The following is a 19,129-nucleotide window of genomic DNA, read 5'->3' as shown; positions in this document are numbered from 1 at the left end:
AAAAAAAAGTGTTACAAGCTGCTTTATAAATGCCACAAGAACTGTGACTCTCAATTGCCTCCTCCCCTTATACAACATGTCTGTGGGAGCCAAATGTGTCACTTGGAGGCAGTTATTTCACTGGAAGCTTTTCCATGTATATATTAACAGTTAATGGTTATGAAGACACAACTACCACCCAGGCTGTGCCCACCTCTGGAAATGGGAGTGGTGGATGAAAGAATCTTTTTTATTACAAATCTTCAATTTACCTAAAAGGGAACATGACACTGTTACCCTCATCTTCACAGGAGGAGGTCTTTCAAAATATAGAACCCGGCTACTTAGCTAAAGAAGTTCAGCGTACTGAGGTACCTTTGTATGTCAGCAGCTCCTTCCCTAACCAACAATCCAGCCCAGAGTTCAAGAAAACTCCCATTTTCTTTATGCATCCCGAACACATTCTCCTCCTCTTCTTCTTCTCAGGCCCCAGCATTGAAAGCAATGAAGCCTTTTCCAATTAGCTGAATGGCACAGACTGGGGATATCAGCCAGCAACCCCTCATAATCTACCTCCTCTGTACCATGAAGGGCCCTTGCACAGCCGAAGCCACACGGGTCACATTCACTGCTGTATCTACATCCCTCATATTTCATAAGCAGCTTGTTATGGACTCCAAGTTCAACACACAGATTCTCACAAGAAATTTCTCTCTTGTGGCAGGGAAGCAAAATGTTAGGCTACATCCATATCAAAAGCAGTGCTTCCATGATATGATTCTTATCACCAATAGTTCTGAACTTCAACAAAACACAACCAGTAAGCACCAGAGACTGAAGAGCTGTAAAGTGTTAAAAGCTAAGTGCTTTCATGGTACTCTGACACTGGATAACACCTTCCTCTCCAAAATACATTTTAAAAGCTTAACACAGTAAAACAGAACAGAGAACATGGCATGCTGTGTAAATGAGAAATGTCACAGTTGCAAAGGCTACTTACAAATTTGAGAAGAAAAGTGTTTTCTCGTAAAGCTCCAATGCATCCTGCAAATCCCAAAATGAACATTACTCCTCCTACCACTAGGAAGAGCCAAACAGGATCAAAGCCTCCCAGGTCAGTGATGGAGGAGATATTGGACAGCACTCCCTGAGAAAGAGACAATGCCAAGGGATAAAAAGTATGTTCAGCTTTCCATTGCACAAATTCTGCCTGCATTTTTCTTCTTAAAAAAGAAGACTACAGCAAAATAAATGTTCCGCAGCACAGCAAGAAAACACAATTAAGAAAATCTTTGTATCCCAAAAGAGATAAAAAGTGCCATTACGTGCAATATTTCTGAATCAACACGTGAATAAGTAACAAAATGTTCTTGAAGAATCCTCTGTGAGAAACCCACAGGGCATTTTCTGCTTGTGTAGCTATAAGAAGTAGTCTGTCAGAAACTCAGAATAGATATTTGAACAAAACTCAATCTTATTACCCATGCTGAGATACATTTTACGAATCATATACATCATTTATGTAAACACACAGTTACATGTTATGATAGAAAAAAACAGTTAAAAGCAATAAAACCATATTGAATTTAGCATTTAGGCTCATTATTTACAGCAATTGTCAGATATTAGACGTGAGCTCCTAGGTTGCAGCATCTTGCAAAAAAATTTTTTTTTCAACAAATTTCGACAAACTACGTATCTGGCCAATTCAACTTCAGGCATCTACAGCGCCAAACCCTCATTCTAGAAATAAAGTATGGCTACTGAATAACTAGTTAGCAGGAAAAATTTGAAAATAATGAAGTCTCTTAGTAGGACGAAAGACAATTCAAGAACTTGTCTTGGGACATGGTTTACACTGACTTAGGGTAGACCTATCATACGTTAAATCACATATGCTGTGTTTCAGATATGACAGCACAGTCTGCTTGTAATGCCACTTTTGCCTTAGAAGCAAAGCTTGGGTTGGGACACCAGTAATCCTGAGGAACTATTTTAATTTTTTGAACACATTTTAGGCAGAGTTTGGCTGATGTTGAACAGATGGGTTATATCAAGCAGCAAGTACAAAGTTTCCTCTATTCCAGTGAGTTTGCACAGGAACAATTACAGTTTCCTAAGGCTTTCTGGCAGAAAAAAAATGCTGAAGTGTCACTATTTCTTCATTCCCCTCCCCAGTGCTGTAGGTCAATGCAAAGCACACTGCTGTGTTTCCTCAAAGAAGCCTGAACCCAGGCTGAGTACTTTGGACTACTGCTTCCTCTAACGCCCGAATGATGCTGTGGCTTGAGAAGCAGCAATAGAGATCTCTACATCTACAGCTCCTCATCTGCAAAACTCTAAGGTTCGTCCTTTTTCTTATTCCTGTTCATATCCCCTTTGTTTCTTTGAAATAGTCCCAAAACAGCAACAATTTAGAGGGAACTTATCATAACCTCATTTCCAGAAGCTTATAGTAACACTGTTAATGATGATCGTTCACAACTGTGGCTTTAGACCTGTGATTATTATATATATATACACACACATACTCATTTTGAACCACTCAAAACATATCAATTGTCACGTAACCAATATCTCTAACACATTACTTCGTGTATTCTGCAACCACTTTCATAGTTTCCCAAGCAAAACTTGAGCAAGTAGTAAAGACAGTACTCAAAGCTTTTTAGTCCTGCAGACAAGGACAGAGTAGACAAAATATACATGTGAGTTTCACCAATGCATACATCAAGAAGCCTTAGAAAAGGCTGAAACCCAAAGAAAAATCTTACTACAACCTAATTCTAAAGTATGAACAATAATCCAACAGGATGAATGACATTCTCAAAGCATATTCTTCTCCCTCCTACTACAGCCTGAGGGGGATGAAAAAAAAATTCTTTTTTAATTAAAAAAAAAATATCACATTCATCACTTTCCTCCTACATCACATACAGTACTAGCCTTACTGTCATTCATTAAAAAAGCAAAAAGAGATGTAAGGAACTATATAACACAACTCAAGCCAGCAATGCTACCAAAGCAAAGCAGAGGGCCCGTCCCTTTTTCTGGTACCATCTATGTGAGAGATGCTACACACCAAGATGAAATGAACACTTACCCGTCATTAACACTTACATCAACTTGTGCAAAAGTTTTTTCACTACTTTTGTTTCATTACATTTGTGATAGAAAAGAAATCCAAGCCAACTTTCTGGCTAAGAATAATAAGCAATATAAACAAGATAATCCAACGACACACAAACCTTTGAAAAAAATCAAGGCCTTGGCCCTACACAAGTCAAGAAGCATGAGCTCTGCCTCAAGGGGAAAAACAACTACTAAAATGATTTCTTCAAAAAGTTTTGAAGTCCTTTCCCCTGTGCTTAAATAGTTACCATAAAATGAGAATAAATTCTGCCCTAAAGCAACGACTACTACTCTTTTCTTTTAACATTAGCTGATTTTGGAATTAATGGACTGTGGTGTAGTAGAGTAAAAAAACAGTCACTGGGAAAAAGATGTTTCCTTTGTATTACTTGTATTTACATTAAAAAAAATCCAAAAAAGCTGAAGAGTTAAGTCTCTCTTCATAAGACACTTTGCTTTTCTTTAAAAACAAAGCAACAGAAATAATTCAACAAAAAACTCAAAGCAAACTACTATGCTAAATCAACTTCTTTCCATATGAAAGTAGGAAAATTCAAATTAAAATAAATCCAAGTAAAATTTCATGGACAATAGTGTTAGAGAAGACAGTCACAATATAAAAGTGGTAGTAAGAAACACACCACTTTGCATTTTGTCACACTCACTTTAAATTCAATGGCAATAAAATTTATTGAGACAGTTTCATACTGTTTTCCCACTCCTGTCCTTTCTCCCTTTACTTGATTTTCTAGAACTGCCAGGCTCTTAGCACCCTGTAATGCCACATTTTTGCTGGTCACTCCTCAGGGTAGCTATGGCCCAACACATACTGAATAGAACAACACAGGCTTTATCTGCCATTGTTTGCTGTCCTTGGAAAGCACCTTTATGTGCATCTGTTGCTAGTCTGCATATGGCAATCATAAGCCTAGCTTGGATAAATCCCAAATAACACATCCTGACAATGCAAAGCACATGCTACTCAATTCTCATCTGTACTCCGTATGCTCTCTGCATACAAACCCCAAGTTATCAGTATTCTGGAGAGACATCTCAGGATACACAATCTTCAGAGAGGCTTCATCAATAAAACAATAGCTAGCAGTGGGAATGAGAAACACAGACAATTCTCTGTGATTACAGGTGGAGATACACAGAGGTAGTGTGATAGAAGATTCCTGCTCACTGCTTAGAATACAATTTTCCAGTCTTGTACTCTGGACACTTACAAATAAGCTCTCTGAAGATACAGCAGTGCAATACCCTTAAGAAAAGCATATTTTGCTTCAAGCAGCAGGGCGACGACTGGGGAATAATATCTCACTTTATATTGTTAAGATCTAAATGTACAGTCCTCTAGGCACATACTCTTCTGATCCACTAGAAGTTTCTACAAAGCCTACTACACCAACTACCACAGTATCAAGTATTTTTTGGCTGCAACAGCTACTCCTGGGAAAAGTTTGACAGAAATGTACAGACATCTGGTAGTGACCAATTCTGTCTTCAACTAATCTTTAGCCAAAACCAATACAAAACACTTCCAGAGGTGCTTGAGCAAAGGATCAGCAATCTCATATTCTAACACAGCATCCTCCATGACACACTCAGAATCCTCTGGCTGAGCAGTCAGTCATGCAATATATTGTGACTGTCGACTTCTCTCTTGCATCAATGCAAGACCTAAACAAACCACCTGTAAATACTTTAAAGTCAGGCTTTCTACAAATGCAAGGTATTTTTCTTCAACAACACTACTACAGTTGCCCACTACAACCATGACTGTCAAATAGTTGAAAGTACTCTGATATTTCAATATCTAAAAGGAGGAACAACTTTTTCCTCTAAACACATTCTTGTTTTGAAGTACGGTTATTTTTGAGGTACATGCACATCACTTTCGTGGTAGTTTAGGCATGTGTGTAACCTGTACTTGGCAGGAAATGCTTTGTTTGTACAAAGCTACATACTTGAGTAATTTATTTCTCACTATGGTGTCAACCCAGTGCTCTTCTGTAGTCCCACGAGGAGAGCCAGCAGGACATGCTCCTTGGCTTATCTCCAGCTCATCTGTTTGCTCTGTTCCTCCACCCTTCATAGCCTGTTGTACATTAAAGTCCATGACTTGCTATTTAATATTTTAATCCAACACAAGTCAAAATTTATTTGGTGTAATAAAACAACAAAAGTGTAATCCATAAGTGAATTAAAATAAGTAAGAGTGAAGTTGTGAAAAAAGTTCCTTCGTTTGTGAAATGTACTTCAACCAGTAGGATACAATGACATATGGAACAGGAAAGACTGACCCTGTATTTCTACTCCACCCCAAATTCAGGAGAAATCAAATGAAATAGTAGGACCTGCTCTTTTCCTCAACACAAGGGTGCCTTCTACCCCAACAAGAAATGTGAGACAACCAAGCCAGGCCCAACAAAAACTCCTGCAGAACTGGAGTCCTCTCCTCATGGTATGTGAGCACAGATAGAAAAACAGCCTGACAGATGCCTGACAAGTCCCCTCTGTTGCCATGTCATGTTTTCCCCATGGCCAGAGCCCACCATGCTACAAGTAGGATCTCATGTATAGCTCAGGGGAGAACAAGGCAAAGGGAAGATGCTGATCTTGAACACAGGAGCTCATGAATGCCCCTACTGATACTATAGCTGCACAATAGTTTGCCTTTATCCCATCAATAAAGAATAAGGAAGCAATGGTCACATACAAAAGCAGTAAGAGTCCACACCTAAACCCTTCTCCGTCCTTTACTCTTTAAGATCATCAGAACAACTTGCAGTACTTTCCAGAGACAGACCCCTGACTCCAGCTCCTGCCTTTGGTGCACATCTACATTAATATTTCAGGTCAGATCCAGCAGTCTTTTTGAAGTGATCACACACAAGCTGTGCTTCAGTTCACACCAGGGAACAGTCTCAGAGCACACAGACAGGATTACTTACAAATGAAGATGTGCCCCTGGAACATAACTCACGCTCCAACCGCTAGCAGGCATTCAGTCCCCAAGATCACACTAGAACTAGGTTAAAAAGAACTCAAACCTTGCAACACCTGCAGAGTGTGCAAGCTGGATCTTCAGCACCACTTCTTCTCCTGCTGGTCCCCACTGCCTGCATTTAGCAGACACAGCCCCCACAGGCTGAGCCCAAAGCCAGACACACATCTTGGCTGGAGCAATGACCCAGTGTTGTCACACCTACACAATCTGATGCATTCCTGGGTTCCTAATGGGGCCAAAGAGAAGGGAGTCACAAGTGCACTAACAAACCAGTGACATTCCTGGATCATCTGTTGCTGAACAGCTGCCGCTTTAACACGCACAGTAGCAAACTGCAGGACAGGAGAGAATGGCTCCAACTGAAAACACTCCAGGCAGCAGTAATTTTGAAAAGCTGACCCAGTAACGAAAATTCAAGGCATCATGAGTCAGAGACAACTTTGGAGAATCATCAGCCTAAGGATCAAAGAGGAAATACAATGAGTCTATATGGAATTTGGCCCACAGGATGCACGTAAAAGAAGAGCACTCAACAGTACAGGAGGATGGGAGAAATCAGCTATTTTTTATTTTCCGTTTCCTCCAAGATGGGGAAAAAAAACTACTCTGCTGTGATATCCCATTACTGGGAGGAAAAGAAACAAAACCGAACCACCACAAAAACAAGCAAGAAAAAAGAAACCCTACACCATACACACAAAAAACCCTGAATATCAGAACAAGATACATCAATACAGAATGTTCTGAAACATTTATTTTTGCAAACAGAGGTTCAGCGTTTTCCCAGGCTTGTCTGTAGGACTTAGTATCACTGGCAAACAGGAACATTTGGGGGGTGATGGTAAATAAAAGTATTTTCAAAAGCATGATTTTAAAACAGAAGAATATCTCTCTGCTTTGTTAGTCATAAATTCCATGCCGTTTCTCCATGCTGGGCATCTGAATGAACAGAACAATACTTTATTGAAATATGCCACATTAATTCTACTCCAGAATTTTGCCTCTGCAAGCAAGAAACTAGGTGGGGGATGTTGACAAATCTTATTCCTTTGATTTTTGCTGGTTTTGCATTTCCAACAGCAAACAGTAATAATAGCAGAACTGTATTTTTCAAAAGTCTAACAGAGGAGAAGAACTAGCCTAGCTTTCTTGTCCTGACAAAGCAGAGTTCAATAGGTGAATAACTGGCATAAATATATACAAGATTTTTAGACTTTTCAGGATTAATGATTATAAAGTACTGGAACACTAGTAAATCATTTAAGACCCTGCCTGTTTAGATTATGTATCTTTATGTATTGAAATTTAAACTAAGTGTAATAGTGTATCCCCTCCTCTCTTCTCCAGTCCTATAAAACCCACACACAGCCCTATCTTAGAGACGAGATAGAGGCTTTGGGTATCCTTCAGCCTGTAAGGAACATAGGATATGTACACAGTTTCCTTGTTGGCAATAATTTTTAGAAGAACTGTGTGATAGACATGTTATGCACAACAATTATGGAGTGACTAGTGCATCACTCCTTCCTGATGTCTGCCACTCACTGGGACAATTAGAGAAGTGATAATTTTTTTCTCAAAAACAACTTTAGTTTTCACTTCAGGGCAAGGAGAGACTGACTTGATCTGACAAATTGTGATTGCTTCCATGTAGGGAGTTTAGCTTGTCCGAGAACACCAAAGCAGACCTAAATCACCTTATACAAGTAAAAGTTTTATCTTAAAACTTGTGATCCAGATTCAGAGCTCCTGCTCACTAAGAATGGGTGCACTGCTGGCACCCAGAGGTACCATACTGGTACTCCAAACTGCAGGCAACTTGACTTCTGAGCTGAAGCATCTTATTGTTATGCTGATTTAACAAGGAGAGCTGAGAAGCCAAACTCATGCACACTGTCAGCTTCTTTCACTTCTCTCTCTTCATTTCAGTCAACTTTATACACAAACTAAATCAACAAAATTTGCAAGATTTCTACCCTACTTTAGTGTCTCTTACTTTTGCTACCTCCTACTTAAGGGTTTACCCCAAAACCACAGTGCTTTCCTTCTAAAAGGTCCCTTTCCGTGGACAATCTTATAAGGTCTCAGAAGACATAGCAGCAGTTCATCACTTAGGCACGCTACTCTTGAATATAAATCTCCTGGAGATAGCCGGGAAGCTTATTTTCCCAAGGTGGTATCACACCATGAACAGCCTTATGACCGCAATATCTAATATATACAACCAAGGAGGGAAATAGGCATTTTGTACAAGTTTATTTTTAAAGAGTCAACAGAAGACATGACTTGAAGTGGTTAAGAAAAACAGTGAAATAGAAACGTTTTCCCCTGCTGCTGAACAAAAGTGCTGTAAGTTGCTGAGGCTCCATACAGGCTCTTTATATGTTAACAATGGTGATGTCACTGTTGCAGGGAGGAGGGTGGAAATCAGCTGCCATGGCTGAACTATTTAACGGTACAAGCCCAAGCCTGGCGTGCCTGAAAACACTGCAAGAGTGTGAGCTATACAGTACATCCATGTATAGACAGCTTTATTCATCCCAGAGTTTATTGCCCCCACCCCACCCCCAGCTCTCTTTCAGGTTCATGGCTCAGAATGCTAATTGCCCAGCTTTTGTGCAGGGCTGGCTGACTGGCTGTCAAGCCAATTCTATTGCCTACTTGACAAATGAGCTCTTTTGCCTCCCTGCAAAGGCCATAAGGAAGGCCACAAGACTGGATATTGTGCTTTTCTTCTTCACAAGTTTAAAGGGGAGAATTCAAGCCAACTTAGCAAAAAAAAAAAAAAAAAAAGAGAAACTATGCATCAAGTCCACAAATCTGTCCCAAACTGGTTTAAACCCACAGCCAGTGGGACTCCCTGTGAAGTGTGGATTATTTCTTTACATCCTGCAGTTTTAATGTGGCCTGGAACACAGTCTTTTTACCTTGAAAAAGGTTCTGTGAAGCAACAAAAGTATATACAAGTTGATGGCCAGGCTGTAAAACCACACAGCTGAATATAAAGCCACACAATTCAAAACAGAAGTTAATCAAAATCTTCCCCACCACCAAATGAAGTTTACAGTAGGAGTCCTGAAGACCTACTCCTGCAAAAAAACCCCTTACAAATTTACACATTATACAACAGCAGTGTCAAGTTCAAGTTTGATAATGTCAAGTTCATTGGAGCAGCAGCAAGTCTTCACAGAATGGCTGAGGTCATCTAGCCACCTAGCTCTGGCTGCCTAGAACCATGTCCTGATTGGAAAAATCGCCTAAGACAGAGACCTCATTCAAATCATCTCTGGGCAAACTGTGCAGGTGCTCGGTCATCCTCACATTATGAAAAAAAGGTGTCCCCTGATGATCAGGGGAAACACCACCTGTGTTTCATTTTATGGCCATTGTCTTTGTCACTGGGCACCACTGAAAACAGCCTGGCTCCATTCTCTTTGCACTCTTCCGGCAGGTATTTCCATACATTACGATTCCCCTGAGCCTACTCTTCTCTGGACTGAACAGTCCTTGCTTTCTCAGCCTTTCCTTGTAGGACAGATGCTCCAGTCCCTTAATCATCTATGCAGCCCTTTGCTGGATTCTCCAGTACATCAGTATCCCTCTTAGACTGGGAAACCCAGAACTGGCCTAGGTGTGGCCTCACCAGTGCTGAACAGAGGGGCAGAATTCCCTCCCTCAACTTGTTGGCAGCACTCCTAGTACAGCCCAGGACACATCAGCCTTCTTTGTCACAAGGACACAGTGCTGGCTCATGGTTTGACTTTGTGTACACCAGGACCCCCAGGTCCTTCTCTGACAAGATGCTTTGTTGTCTTACAGTGTACCATCACAACAGCCCATAATGCCTAAGGGATATCCATCCCAGCCTTAGGCAAGTAGCAGCCTAGCTACAGAAGTGCTTTTCAGTTGTCTTACAGATCTCTCAAGCCCTGGACTTCACCTACCTGGCTTTCATCTTCAACTCTTCAACAGCAGTAAGAACAACTCTGTATGGGATCTAACTGATCTACCCCCACTAAATAACACTGGGCCTATGAGTACCTGGAACTTGATCCTGCAGCTTTTGGCCACTGCCTGTCCTCTAAAGAGCTGAGTGAAATAAAGGACTCAAATTGGTTTGACACTAGTCAATTTTTCCATAGTTCTTCTACAAAACTCAAATCTGTCTGTGCTCAAGAGCTCTGCTGTTCAGCTATACCTATATAGCATTTTGATTGTTACAACCATGAACTGAAACACTCCAGACTAAGCACTGCAGAATACAATAGTTAAAGAAGCTGGGAAACACTCATTTTTCAAAGAAAAACCCACGTTTTAAACCAATAAACAGTATTTTATTTTACTTGTTAATTTAAAAAACAAAATTCTAAAAAACCTACTTCATATGGAGCCTGAGTTAATGCATATTAAACTATGATGGTTTTATTTGCTTGTCTTAAAACAACATGGCATTTTCTCCCACTTACAGAATCTGATTAAAAGTGGTTTAAGATGACTTGATAACAGATGCCCACACGTCACATAAAAACCCAAGCTTTGGCTTCTGGCTATTAGCAATTACGAATTGAATGCATTTGCCCTAGGAAAGGGTACATGCTTTCCCATACAGAAATTATATAAACCCTAATGAACCAGGATTCCACCAGAACACCTTCTAGCTGTTAAGACTGGCATACTTTAGACTTTAAACACTACAGTTGTTTTCCCTTTACCTGCTCATTCACTCTAAACAGGAATCATTTGTGTTACCGACCATAATGATACAAAAATGTTCAAATCTCTTCTGTAAAGCCACTCCCAAACAACCCAGTCCTCAAGGGCTTAGACATAGGTACAAGCTCTGAGAGTATGTTCAGAGTAGTAAATAAAACGTTTTTACATCTTTGCTGAATAAAAAAAAGTCACAGTACCTCTTTCTAAGCCTATTTGAGCTATCCAACATCAATATCATATGGTATGTAAATATACATATACATCTATATAGGTGTATACAGTGTGCGTTAATTAATATCCCATTACTGTTTGTAATGATCTACATCCAAGGCACACACACAGAGCAAATAGAATATAAGTTAACAACTCAAAATTTGTCCTGAATTTTTCGGAGGCAGAATTCCAGATCTTGCAAATATGTTATTTGTTCTGCTGCAAGCACCAGTTATTATGCCTTAGTGAAGATCAATTTATAACTTACTCTGTTTTCCATTAAAAGAAGAAAAACCTATTATGTAACTGAACAACACAGCACCATTGTTAACAGCCAGGTTTTATTATTTTCAATCTTTTAAACAAAGAAGAAAAAGAAATTCTGGCTTTAATTTTAGCTGTTGTCTTTTAGCAAGCCAAAGTCTTCATCCAGTAACCCAAGACATACGGACTTGTTTTGTATATTATGCCTTGATATTTTATCTTCTTCCCAACTTCTGCAGCAAGCAAACTAAAAATCAGACTCTGGTTCAGAAATGCTTTCTCCTTCCCTGCCCGCTCACCCCGCACACACCTACTTCCCATTTCAAAGCTGATTTTAGAGTCTTGCAACAGAGGGTGTTTTAGTGGCCAGTTTCATTTGCACAAGAAAAAACAAGTTAATCTGCCTCCAGTTTGCATTGGTTTACAGACTTCATCTTGGCTTTCAGTTTTTTGGTTTTGTTTTTTTAAAAGGAACAGCAATTAACATGCTACGTTAAGGCAAAGCCCAGTAAGGTGCTTTTCAGGAAGCTGCCTAAGACATTTAGGCTCCCCCTCCATTCCTGGGGACACACTGCACATACTGCCTCAGCAGAGTGTTCTGGTATCTGAGCTGCAGTTTGCATGTGCAGGGATTGGAATGGTTATTTTATGGGCAAGTGTCGGCCACCATTCCTTGCCAAGGTATTCTTGGGAAAGATGTCAACAATGTTCCTCTGGGTGACCCAAGCTAAGGTTTTATTTGACACAGACGATTGATTTTGTTTCACTAGAAACTGTGTGCAAACACAAAATATGCAGCATATTACTGTTTCAATATTCCATCAGAAAAAGAGAGATAAAGAGGAAAAACTAAGTTTGGTGCTATATTCAACTTACCTTTTCATTCCATGCCCACAATCCAATCCCAAGAAATGCTATGCCAAGGAACTAAAGGAAAATGAAAAAAAAGAGCCGGAATTAGAAATTTGTGGTGGTTTTTGTCTGGGTTTGTTTTTTGTTTTTTTTTAAGATACATATTGACTCATCATCTCTGTCGGATAATACTTTTACCATGACTGAGGGGCACTCCGTGAGAGTTTTACAATATGTATCTACTTTATTTTATAATTCAACTATTTTAAGTTAAAGAATTTAAAACTTGCACAACTCAGGGATGTTCCACATGGGAACAGTAAGTGCAATATGTGTCACTTTATCAGTACGGGGCAAGTAAGGTTCTTTCTGAGTTTGTAGGACTCAAAGCAAACTCCACAGTCAAGCAACACTTTTGTTTGCTATTTTACTATTGCATCACCACTGCCTGTACAAAGCAATTGTCCTTGCAGAGCTCTCCCAGTGAGAAGGTGATTTTAAAAGTCCTAAATACATGTTTATTATCAGTCTTAGCAATGTTGTTCACATAAAATAACCTATGATGTTTGAGGGGAAAAAAATAATAAAAATAATACTGGTCTGACAGACTAAGAATTTTTAAAAGCCCTGGAGCCAACATTTTATAACTTTTCTGATACTGACTGTTTCATAAAGGAAGTTACATTCCCCTTCTCCTCCAAAGGATTCGACAGCACCAAATCAAGAGGTAGTCTTTCCCCCATGATAGAAAAAGGAACACCATCTTTGATTTTATTATATCCCTGAGTTCCCCATTCCACTGAATAATTTAAAGGGCATCATTTCTGTCCAAATCTACAGCGATTCCACACAAAAGCTACACCAATGATCAGTGAAACAAGCAAAACAGGCAGAACGAGCACTCCATCTCCCAACATTATTGCATATTTGGCATGATACAGTATCAATCACGTAAAATGTTTAAAATACAGTTAGTAGATGTCTGAGCACATCTCTAAATGTTCATCTGTCCAACTTGCATATTTGATTTTACAAGTGCCAACTAAAAAGAAAACTATTTTCACTGTAGTTTCAGGGCACGTAATAGAATGTTGCTCAAACATAAAACTCTGGTTTTCTTTGTCGTTTCTCCACACTGCCGTGTACAGAGTTATTTTGGCACATAAATACCCTTTCTCTTTAAGATCTGAGTAAACAGTTAAGTATCCTAATGGTTTCTCTTTTGCAAACAGGACAAAAGCGTTTTTCTGTTGAAAAGTGGGAGGAGGCAGGAATATAAACTTTAAAACCTTTCCCAGAAGTGATTTCCACAGTTTCAAAGAAAGACTCCTTCTTCCTTACATGCACTTTTTTTGAAGGGGCAATTTTAGCTTTGTATTACAAGGATATCTGTAAAGCATAACACATTATCAAGCAGAATATGCTCATTACAATGCCTTGAAGTTCCCAAACACCCCTTGCATTTCTGTAACTTTCTCCTCCAAGTGTGCTGTGCCAGCTACCCAAAGGGCCATGCTGGGAATGAAACTTTTCCTTTGCGACTTCAGAAGTCATGACTGTAAATTTAAACAATACTACAAGTCAGCATTCTTCAAAGGAAACTGTTGCAGGCTTGGCTGCATTTTAACAAAAAATAGATGGAAATTTTTCCTAGATGGAAAGCAGGGCTGCTCGTCAAGAAAGTCTTATTTCAACAGCCTTAATTATTCATAAAGTACAAGACATGGATTTGAGAAAGTCAGTACAGCCTCTTGTGATATACCACAAAAAAGCCAAAAAAAGGTCATCTTACCTGTATCAAGACTGCTTTTTTTAATGGTTATAAAGCTTGCCAAAAAATTGTGTGTAATCTTCCTGACTGCAGTGATTATTTGAAACTTGAGATAAAGCTGTTCAAGTTTCCAATTCTCTCTCAGACAAATGCAGCTCTTTTTTGCAGTAATAGGCTCCTTTCCTTCTTTCTTACACAGCCAAAGGCACCATTGTTTGAAGGAACAGGAGTGAGGGGGGGCAAAAGCCATATATTATAAAAATCCGTAAGTTGCATTTGGAAGTGGCATAGTGTTATTCACAAAGGGGCACAAGACACTACGTTTTGTGAACAGGTTAATAAGGTTTTGAACAGCACAAGCACAGAAAACTAGAATGGAAGTGTATTTGATCAGTGCATAAACTACAGGTCTCAAGCCAGGCCAAGCTCATCCCTGTTTACAGACTGGGTGATCAGACTGTACTGTGCTAAACTGAAGCACCTAAAAAAAAAGGATGCCTAGGTTCTGTCAAGAAAAGACAGAAAACTCAGTTCTCAAGAGTTTTCAAGACAATAAAAGAATTACATGCTGCTCAGTTCTCTCCATATCCTAAACCAGAAATGCTTTTTTGAGCAGATGAAGAAGAGCAGATGAGGAACAACGAGCAAGATCCATTAGGAGAAAAAGATTCAGAATGGAATCATGAACTCTATCACTGTGGAAATCAAAAGCTTAATGGCATTCAGAAAAAAAAAAATTAGATAATTAACAGACAGCCCATAGCTATTGAAATGTGATTCTGATGCAGCTTCTGGCTCACAAAGTTTTTACACTGTTGCTCACTGGGAGATTACAATCAGGAAAAGATTGCTGGCTGCATGCATGCTTTGTTGTTTAAATGCCTCTTGCCTCGGAGAAACTTTACTTGCTCTACTTGAGACAAAATACAGAGGAACACAGACCACTGACCATAGCCCCTAGTCATGCCCTAGGAAAGGCCCATCTTTGCACAAACACAGCCTGCTATGAGGATAAAGCACACAGGAATGGTCTCAGTAATCCCCACTGGCAGAAAACAGACATTCATGAGAAGACTTACACCTCTCACCAGGATTAACTTTGGATTTTCTTGACAATTATGAAAAAAACTCCTGCACAGCCTGAAAGTATTTGGAAGCAATTCTGATAAGCAATAAAAAGGTGGAAGTTTACCTCATTATCAACAAAACACTTTACAGAGAAAAAGTCTCAATTCTCCACAGACATCCAAGTAAGACCATATGGCCTAATTATAAATGGTCACTGCTGCAGAGCATGCAAAATCTTGATTTCCTTTTTTTCCTTTCCTTTTTAATACACTAATTTGCAGGAGAATATTAAAACATTTCTCTAGAGCATTAGCCTTATAAAAAAAACTTGCATAGTAGTGCTTTCTCAGCAGTAAGTTTTCTATTCACAAACAAAACCCAAATGTTTGCATAATCTTCTTCTACAAAGATTAAATGCATTTAAAAGTAGGTGTGACAGTACTTGTACTGTTACCCTGCTTGTAAAATTCACATGCAGTTCTCCGAAGTGAATTGATCAGTGTTTCAAGCTGCACATATTTTATTCTCAATCTTGCCTGAAGGGAGGAAAATGGTTCTTTGTTGGTAGGGATGCAGCATCACACAGCACAGCATTGCATTCAAAGGCTACTCGGGCAAACACTAACAAAAAGGCTAGAAAACCTTTGGGAGGCGCTTAATCATAGAGTGACCAGTGATTACTTCACATACTAAATTTTTTATCTTAGCTGAAATTTTTAAAAAACTTGGCACCAGTTTTTGACCAAAGGGGATGACAGCAGCAGGCCAAGCAGTAAAAGGCAGGTTAATGTGCCACATGCATAAACCAGTATACGTTCAAGTGTGGTTACATTAAAGACACAAATGCACTAGCTGAAGCCTGCCAAAACTGTCAGAGTTCAGAACCAGAGTTTTCTTGCTAGAGCTTCTTTGGTTTGTTTGGGAGGGGAGGAGGGGTGACTCCTGTATTTTGGCAGTGTGAAAAACTCCCACCTGCCCTTCCTTTGAGGTGCCACAAGGACTTTTTGCATAGTGTTAGTAAGGAGACTATCAGGACTCCTACGGGCACTTTGGTGTTTCTTCTACACCAGTACACAGTAAGTTATTCACTGAACAAGACTTCCTGCTGTGTGACTCAAGCAGCACAGCACAGAACACAAGGTACAGTATTTTACCGACAGCACAGCGGTGATCAGGACATCATCAAGTATAGCATTTCACATCTCGAAATACAGTCAGGAAAACACACGACTCCTGAGCTTTGTACATATATAAAGCAGCGCTAACAAGTTCCTAACTGAACTCCAAAACCCCAAATGGACAATTTTTCCCAAAGAACTTCCTCTGCAGCAGTCTGTGCTCAGACTCACTCAAAGTTATTTTAGCTGTGATACTCATTGCTTTCTTTAAAGTATTTTATGCCAAATCAGTCCTTTTGCTATTTAAGCCAGGGCAAAAAAAGGAGTTTAATGTCTGTGTCAGTTTCTGTGTCAAAAAAGGATTTAGTTGTTGGTTTTGTTGCTTGTTTTTAAGTAGCTCTGACAGAGAAAGAACACCAAACCAGAAATCAAAATGAAGTTTCACACGGTTTTCTTCTCTCCTTCATGCCTACACTGATGTGTACTCTGCTTAAAATATGTCACAAAGCGTTCTTTAAAGCAGAACAGATAGGACATCCTCTCAACTCTATTGCTTTCACCTGGACCAGTATCACATGCAAGGAAAGTACCAGAACTCTGCTCTTATTTCTTTTTCCATATGCCCCAGTTTCAATGACTTTTCCATTCTCAACACAAATTGTTAAAGCATTTCATTTTCAAGTGGCTAAGAAAAGTGTGCTGATGAAAGGAGAGGCAAACTGCTCAAAGCATACCTATACATTTACACATCTATGCTAATGCTTACAAAGAACGCTTTCTCCTAAAGCCCATTTCTTGCTTGCCTTGAGATTAGCAGCAACAAAACTCCATGTACTACAGTGAGTGAATGAAGATGCTGATGAAGATGCTGTGTAGGTGACTAATTACCATTTTAGTTCATGGCAACATTCAGACATAGAATACAAGATGTAAAAACCTATTTCCATTTTATGTGCAACCTCTAAAAAACATTAAACTATATTTCACAGATAACTGTCTTGGTTAAATCTTTTCCCTTTCGATAAAAAACCCCACATGTGGAATAAAAAAAAAAAAATCATCCCAGTTTCCACACATTTTTCTCAGCTAAATCAGAGACTTGACTGATTTTTATAGAATTATCCAAAGTAGAAAAACAGACCTGAGAACACAATGAGAAAAGCTTCCTGCTCCATCTTGCAGGATCTTTTGCATGATGTTTTATAATGAAAAATTAAGCACACATGACCCAAATTTTCAGAGCAAGACACTATGGCAATTAATGTATATTTTGTTTTCACCAGTATGGGGTTTTCCGTATTGTCTGACAACTAAGCAAGATATACTCCCTCCAAATACAGAGTCAATTGCCATCAATTTCTTATTGTCTCTTCCAGTTCTTTAATTGCAAAAGCAAGACATCTGCTTTCTGTTACTGTTGCTCTATGTATTTATTTTACTACTTTCTGGTGGTGCAATTGTATGCACTACCAATCAGCTTGGAGCAAAAGTCCCTCAAGACTGAAGTCCCTCTCCTCTTGTCCATAGAAATTGATATTCTGGAAAACAGAAGAAGGAGAATGAATAATGCCCTATTTCCCCTGCTCCAACTTTTGAACAACTCCCCCACAAGCCTAGACAAAATAAATTTAACTCTTTTCAAATGCACGCTGAGACTCTTCAAACTCAGGTCCTGATGTCTAAAGAAAGTAGTTTATTTGGAGAGATTTATTTTAAAGCACAAAAAACTTAAACATATCAGTTACTTTGTAAAATTCTTCAATAAAAGCTTTTGGGAGTTTAACATTTTTATGTCCATGAAATCTAGCTCATTTCCTAAAACCAGTACCTTTTTTCCCCATACAAAAATCAAAGACCATTAAGGTAAATACACTACCACACAAACATTTTAAAAGCCTACAGAGTTGAAGTAACAAGACATCTCCATTCACTGTTACTTTGGTACACTCATCTCACATAGATCCCATCCTTTCTCTTCCTTTTACCCTCTACTGGAATTTGCTTTCTGTCATCTCCTTGAGCCCAAAAGACTTTGAAGAAAGACTGAGAAATTCTGCTGTACACACCTCTCCAAGGATCTCTTCCCTGCCTTCATTTCTGAACTACAGTAAGTGCTACATGTCCTTCTGCTTTTCCTATCCGGCCTTGTTCTCATCAGTACCATCCCATCTCTACCTCTATCTCTCCACTGCAGCGCCCATGACTGAAGTCAGTTTCTATTTGCAAAACCCTCCAAAATTTATGTAAGTGGTGCTGTAGCAGCATATATAAACAGGATGGGCTTAAAATATAAACATTTGCAGTAGAAAAGTGTAAAATAAAACTAAGACAATAGGGAAAAAAACCCTAAATCTGAATCTGACCTCCTCTATCAGTACACTCATCATTTCTCTTAGGCAGTTTGACAATGCAAAGACGTAAAAGTCTTCTCATTCTGGCATGCAAATCAAGAAAAGGTATAAGGTTTAACGCAAAGAAAGCATGTTTTGCTTTGAGCCAGGGTGAATGAAAAAGGTCTGGAAGCAGAACTGCAAACGGGTCATTTTCCAGGTCTGTTTTGCTGCCCAGGGTTAGCAGATTCTGGCCCCCGAGGGCAGCTAGACCTCTTCTGACTGTCTTCTTCCTGCTGCTGTGCCAATCTTACTCATCCCAAACCCCTCTACCTGAGCTTCAGACTATCTAAGTGCATATCCACCGTGAGTCTTCATGTTGTTTTTCTGATGCCGCAATTCCACTAAAATTTTGACTAAAACACCACACCCACAAAAAAGCAGAGAATACATTACAGTCTCATTAGGAAACTGATACACAACTGCTCACTTATTTCAGCTGCAAGCAGCAAAGTTGTAACATCTAATTCAGGCATTTGATACAGCAAACAGAAACAATCTGAGCCAGTCTTTTCCCCTAGTAACAAAGTGGCAATTACATTGCCTACACAATTCATTGAACGCCTGAGAACATGAAGAGCGCAGTGCCCGGAAACACAAACAGGTTGGCTTGTCA

General features: G+C 39.3%; 1 protein-coding gene across 2 annotated transcripts in view; it reads right to left on the bottom strand.

Moving 5' to 3' along the window:
* The window catches only part of TSPAN5 (tetraspanin 5), an 85,153-nt gene that overhangs the window by 12,341 nt on the left and 53,683 nt on the right, over window positions 1–19,129 (bottom strand). The window contains exons 2-3 of one of the 2 annotated variants that reach the window (XM_008636690.2): window positions 12,191–12,241; window positions 980–1,126 (exon numbers count right to left, since the gene is read on the bottom strand). In XM_008636690.2, coding sequence (XP_008634912.1) covers window positions 980–1,126; window positions 12,191–12,241 — 198 coding nt within the window. The remainder of the gene's footprint in view (window positions 1–979; window positions 1,127–12,190; window positions 12,242–19,129) is intronic. The other variant, XM_017738089.1, reaches the window with a different exon arrangement.

Source organism: Corvus brachyrhynchos, unplaced genomic scaffold (assembly GCF_000691975.1).
Source record: "Corvus brachyrhynchos isolate BGI_N302 unplaced genomic scaffold, ASM69197v1 scaffold856, whole genome shotgun sequence".
In the NCBI taxonomy this organism is placed as follows: Eukaryota; Metazoa; Chordata; class Aves; order Passeriformes; family Corvidae; genus Corvus; species Corvus brachyrhynchos.
This window is presented reverse-complemented; position numbering and strand designations above follow the sequence as displayed.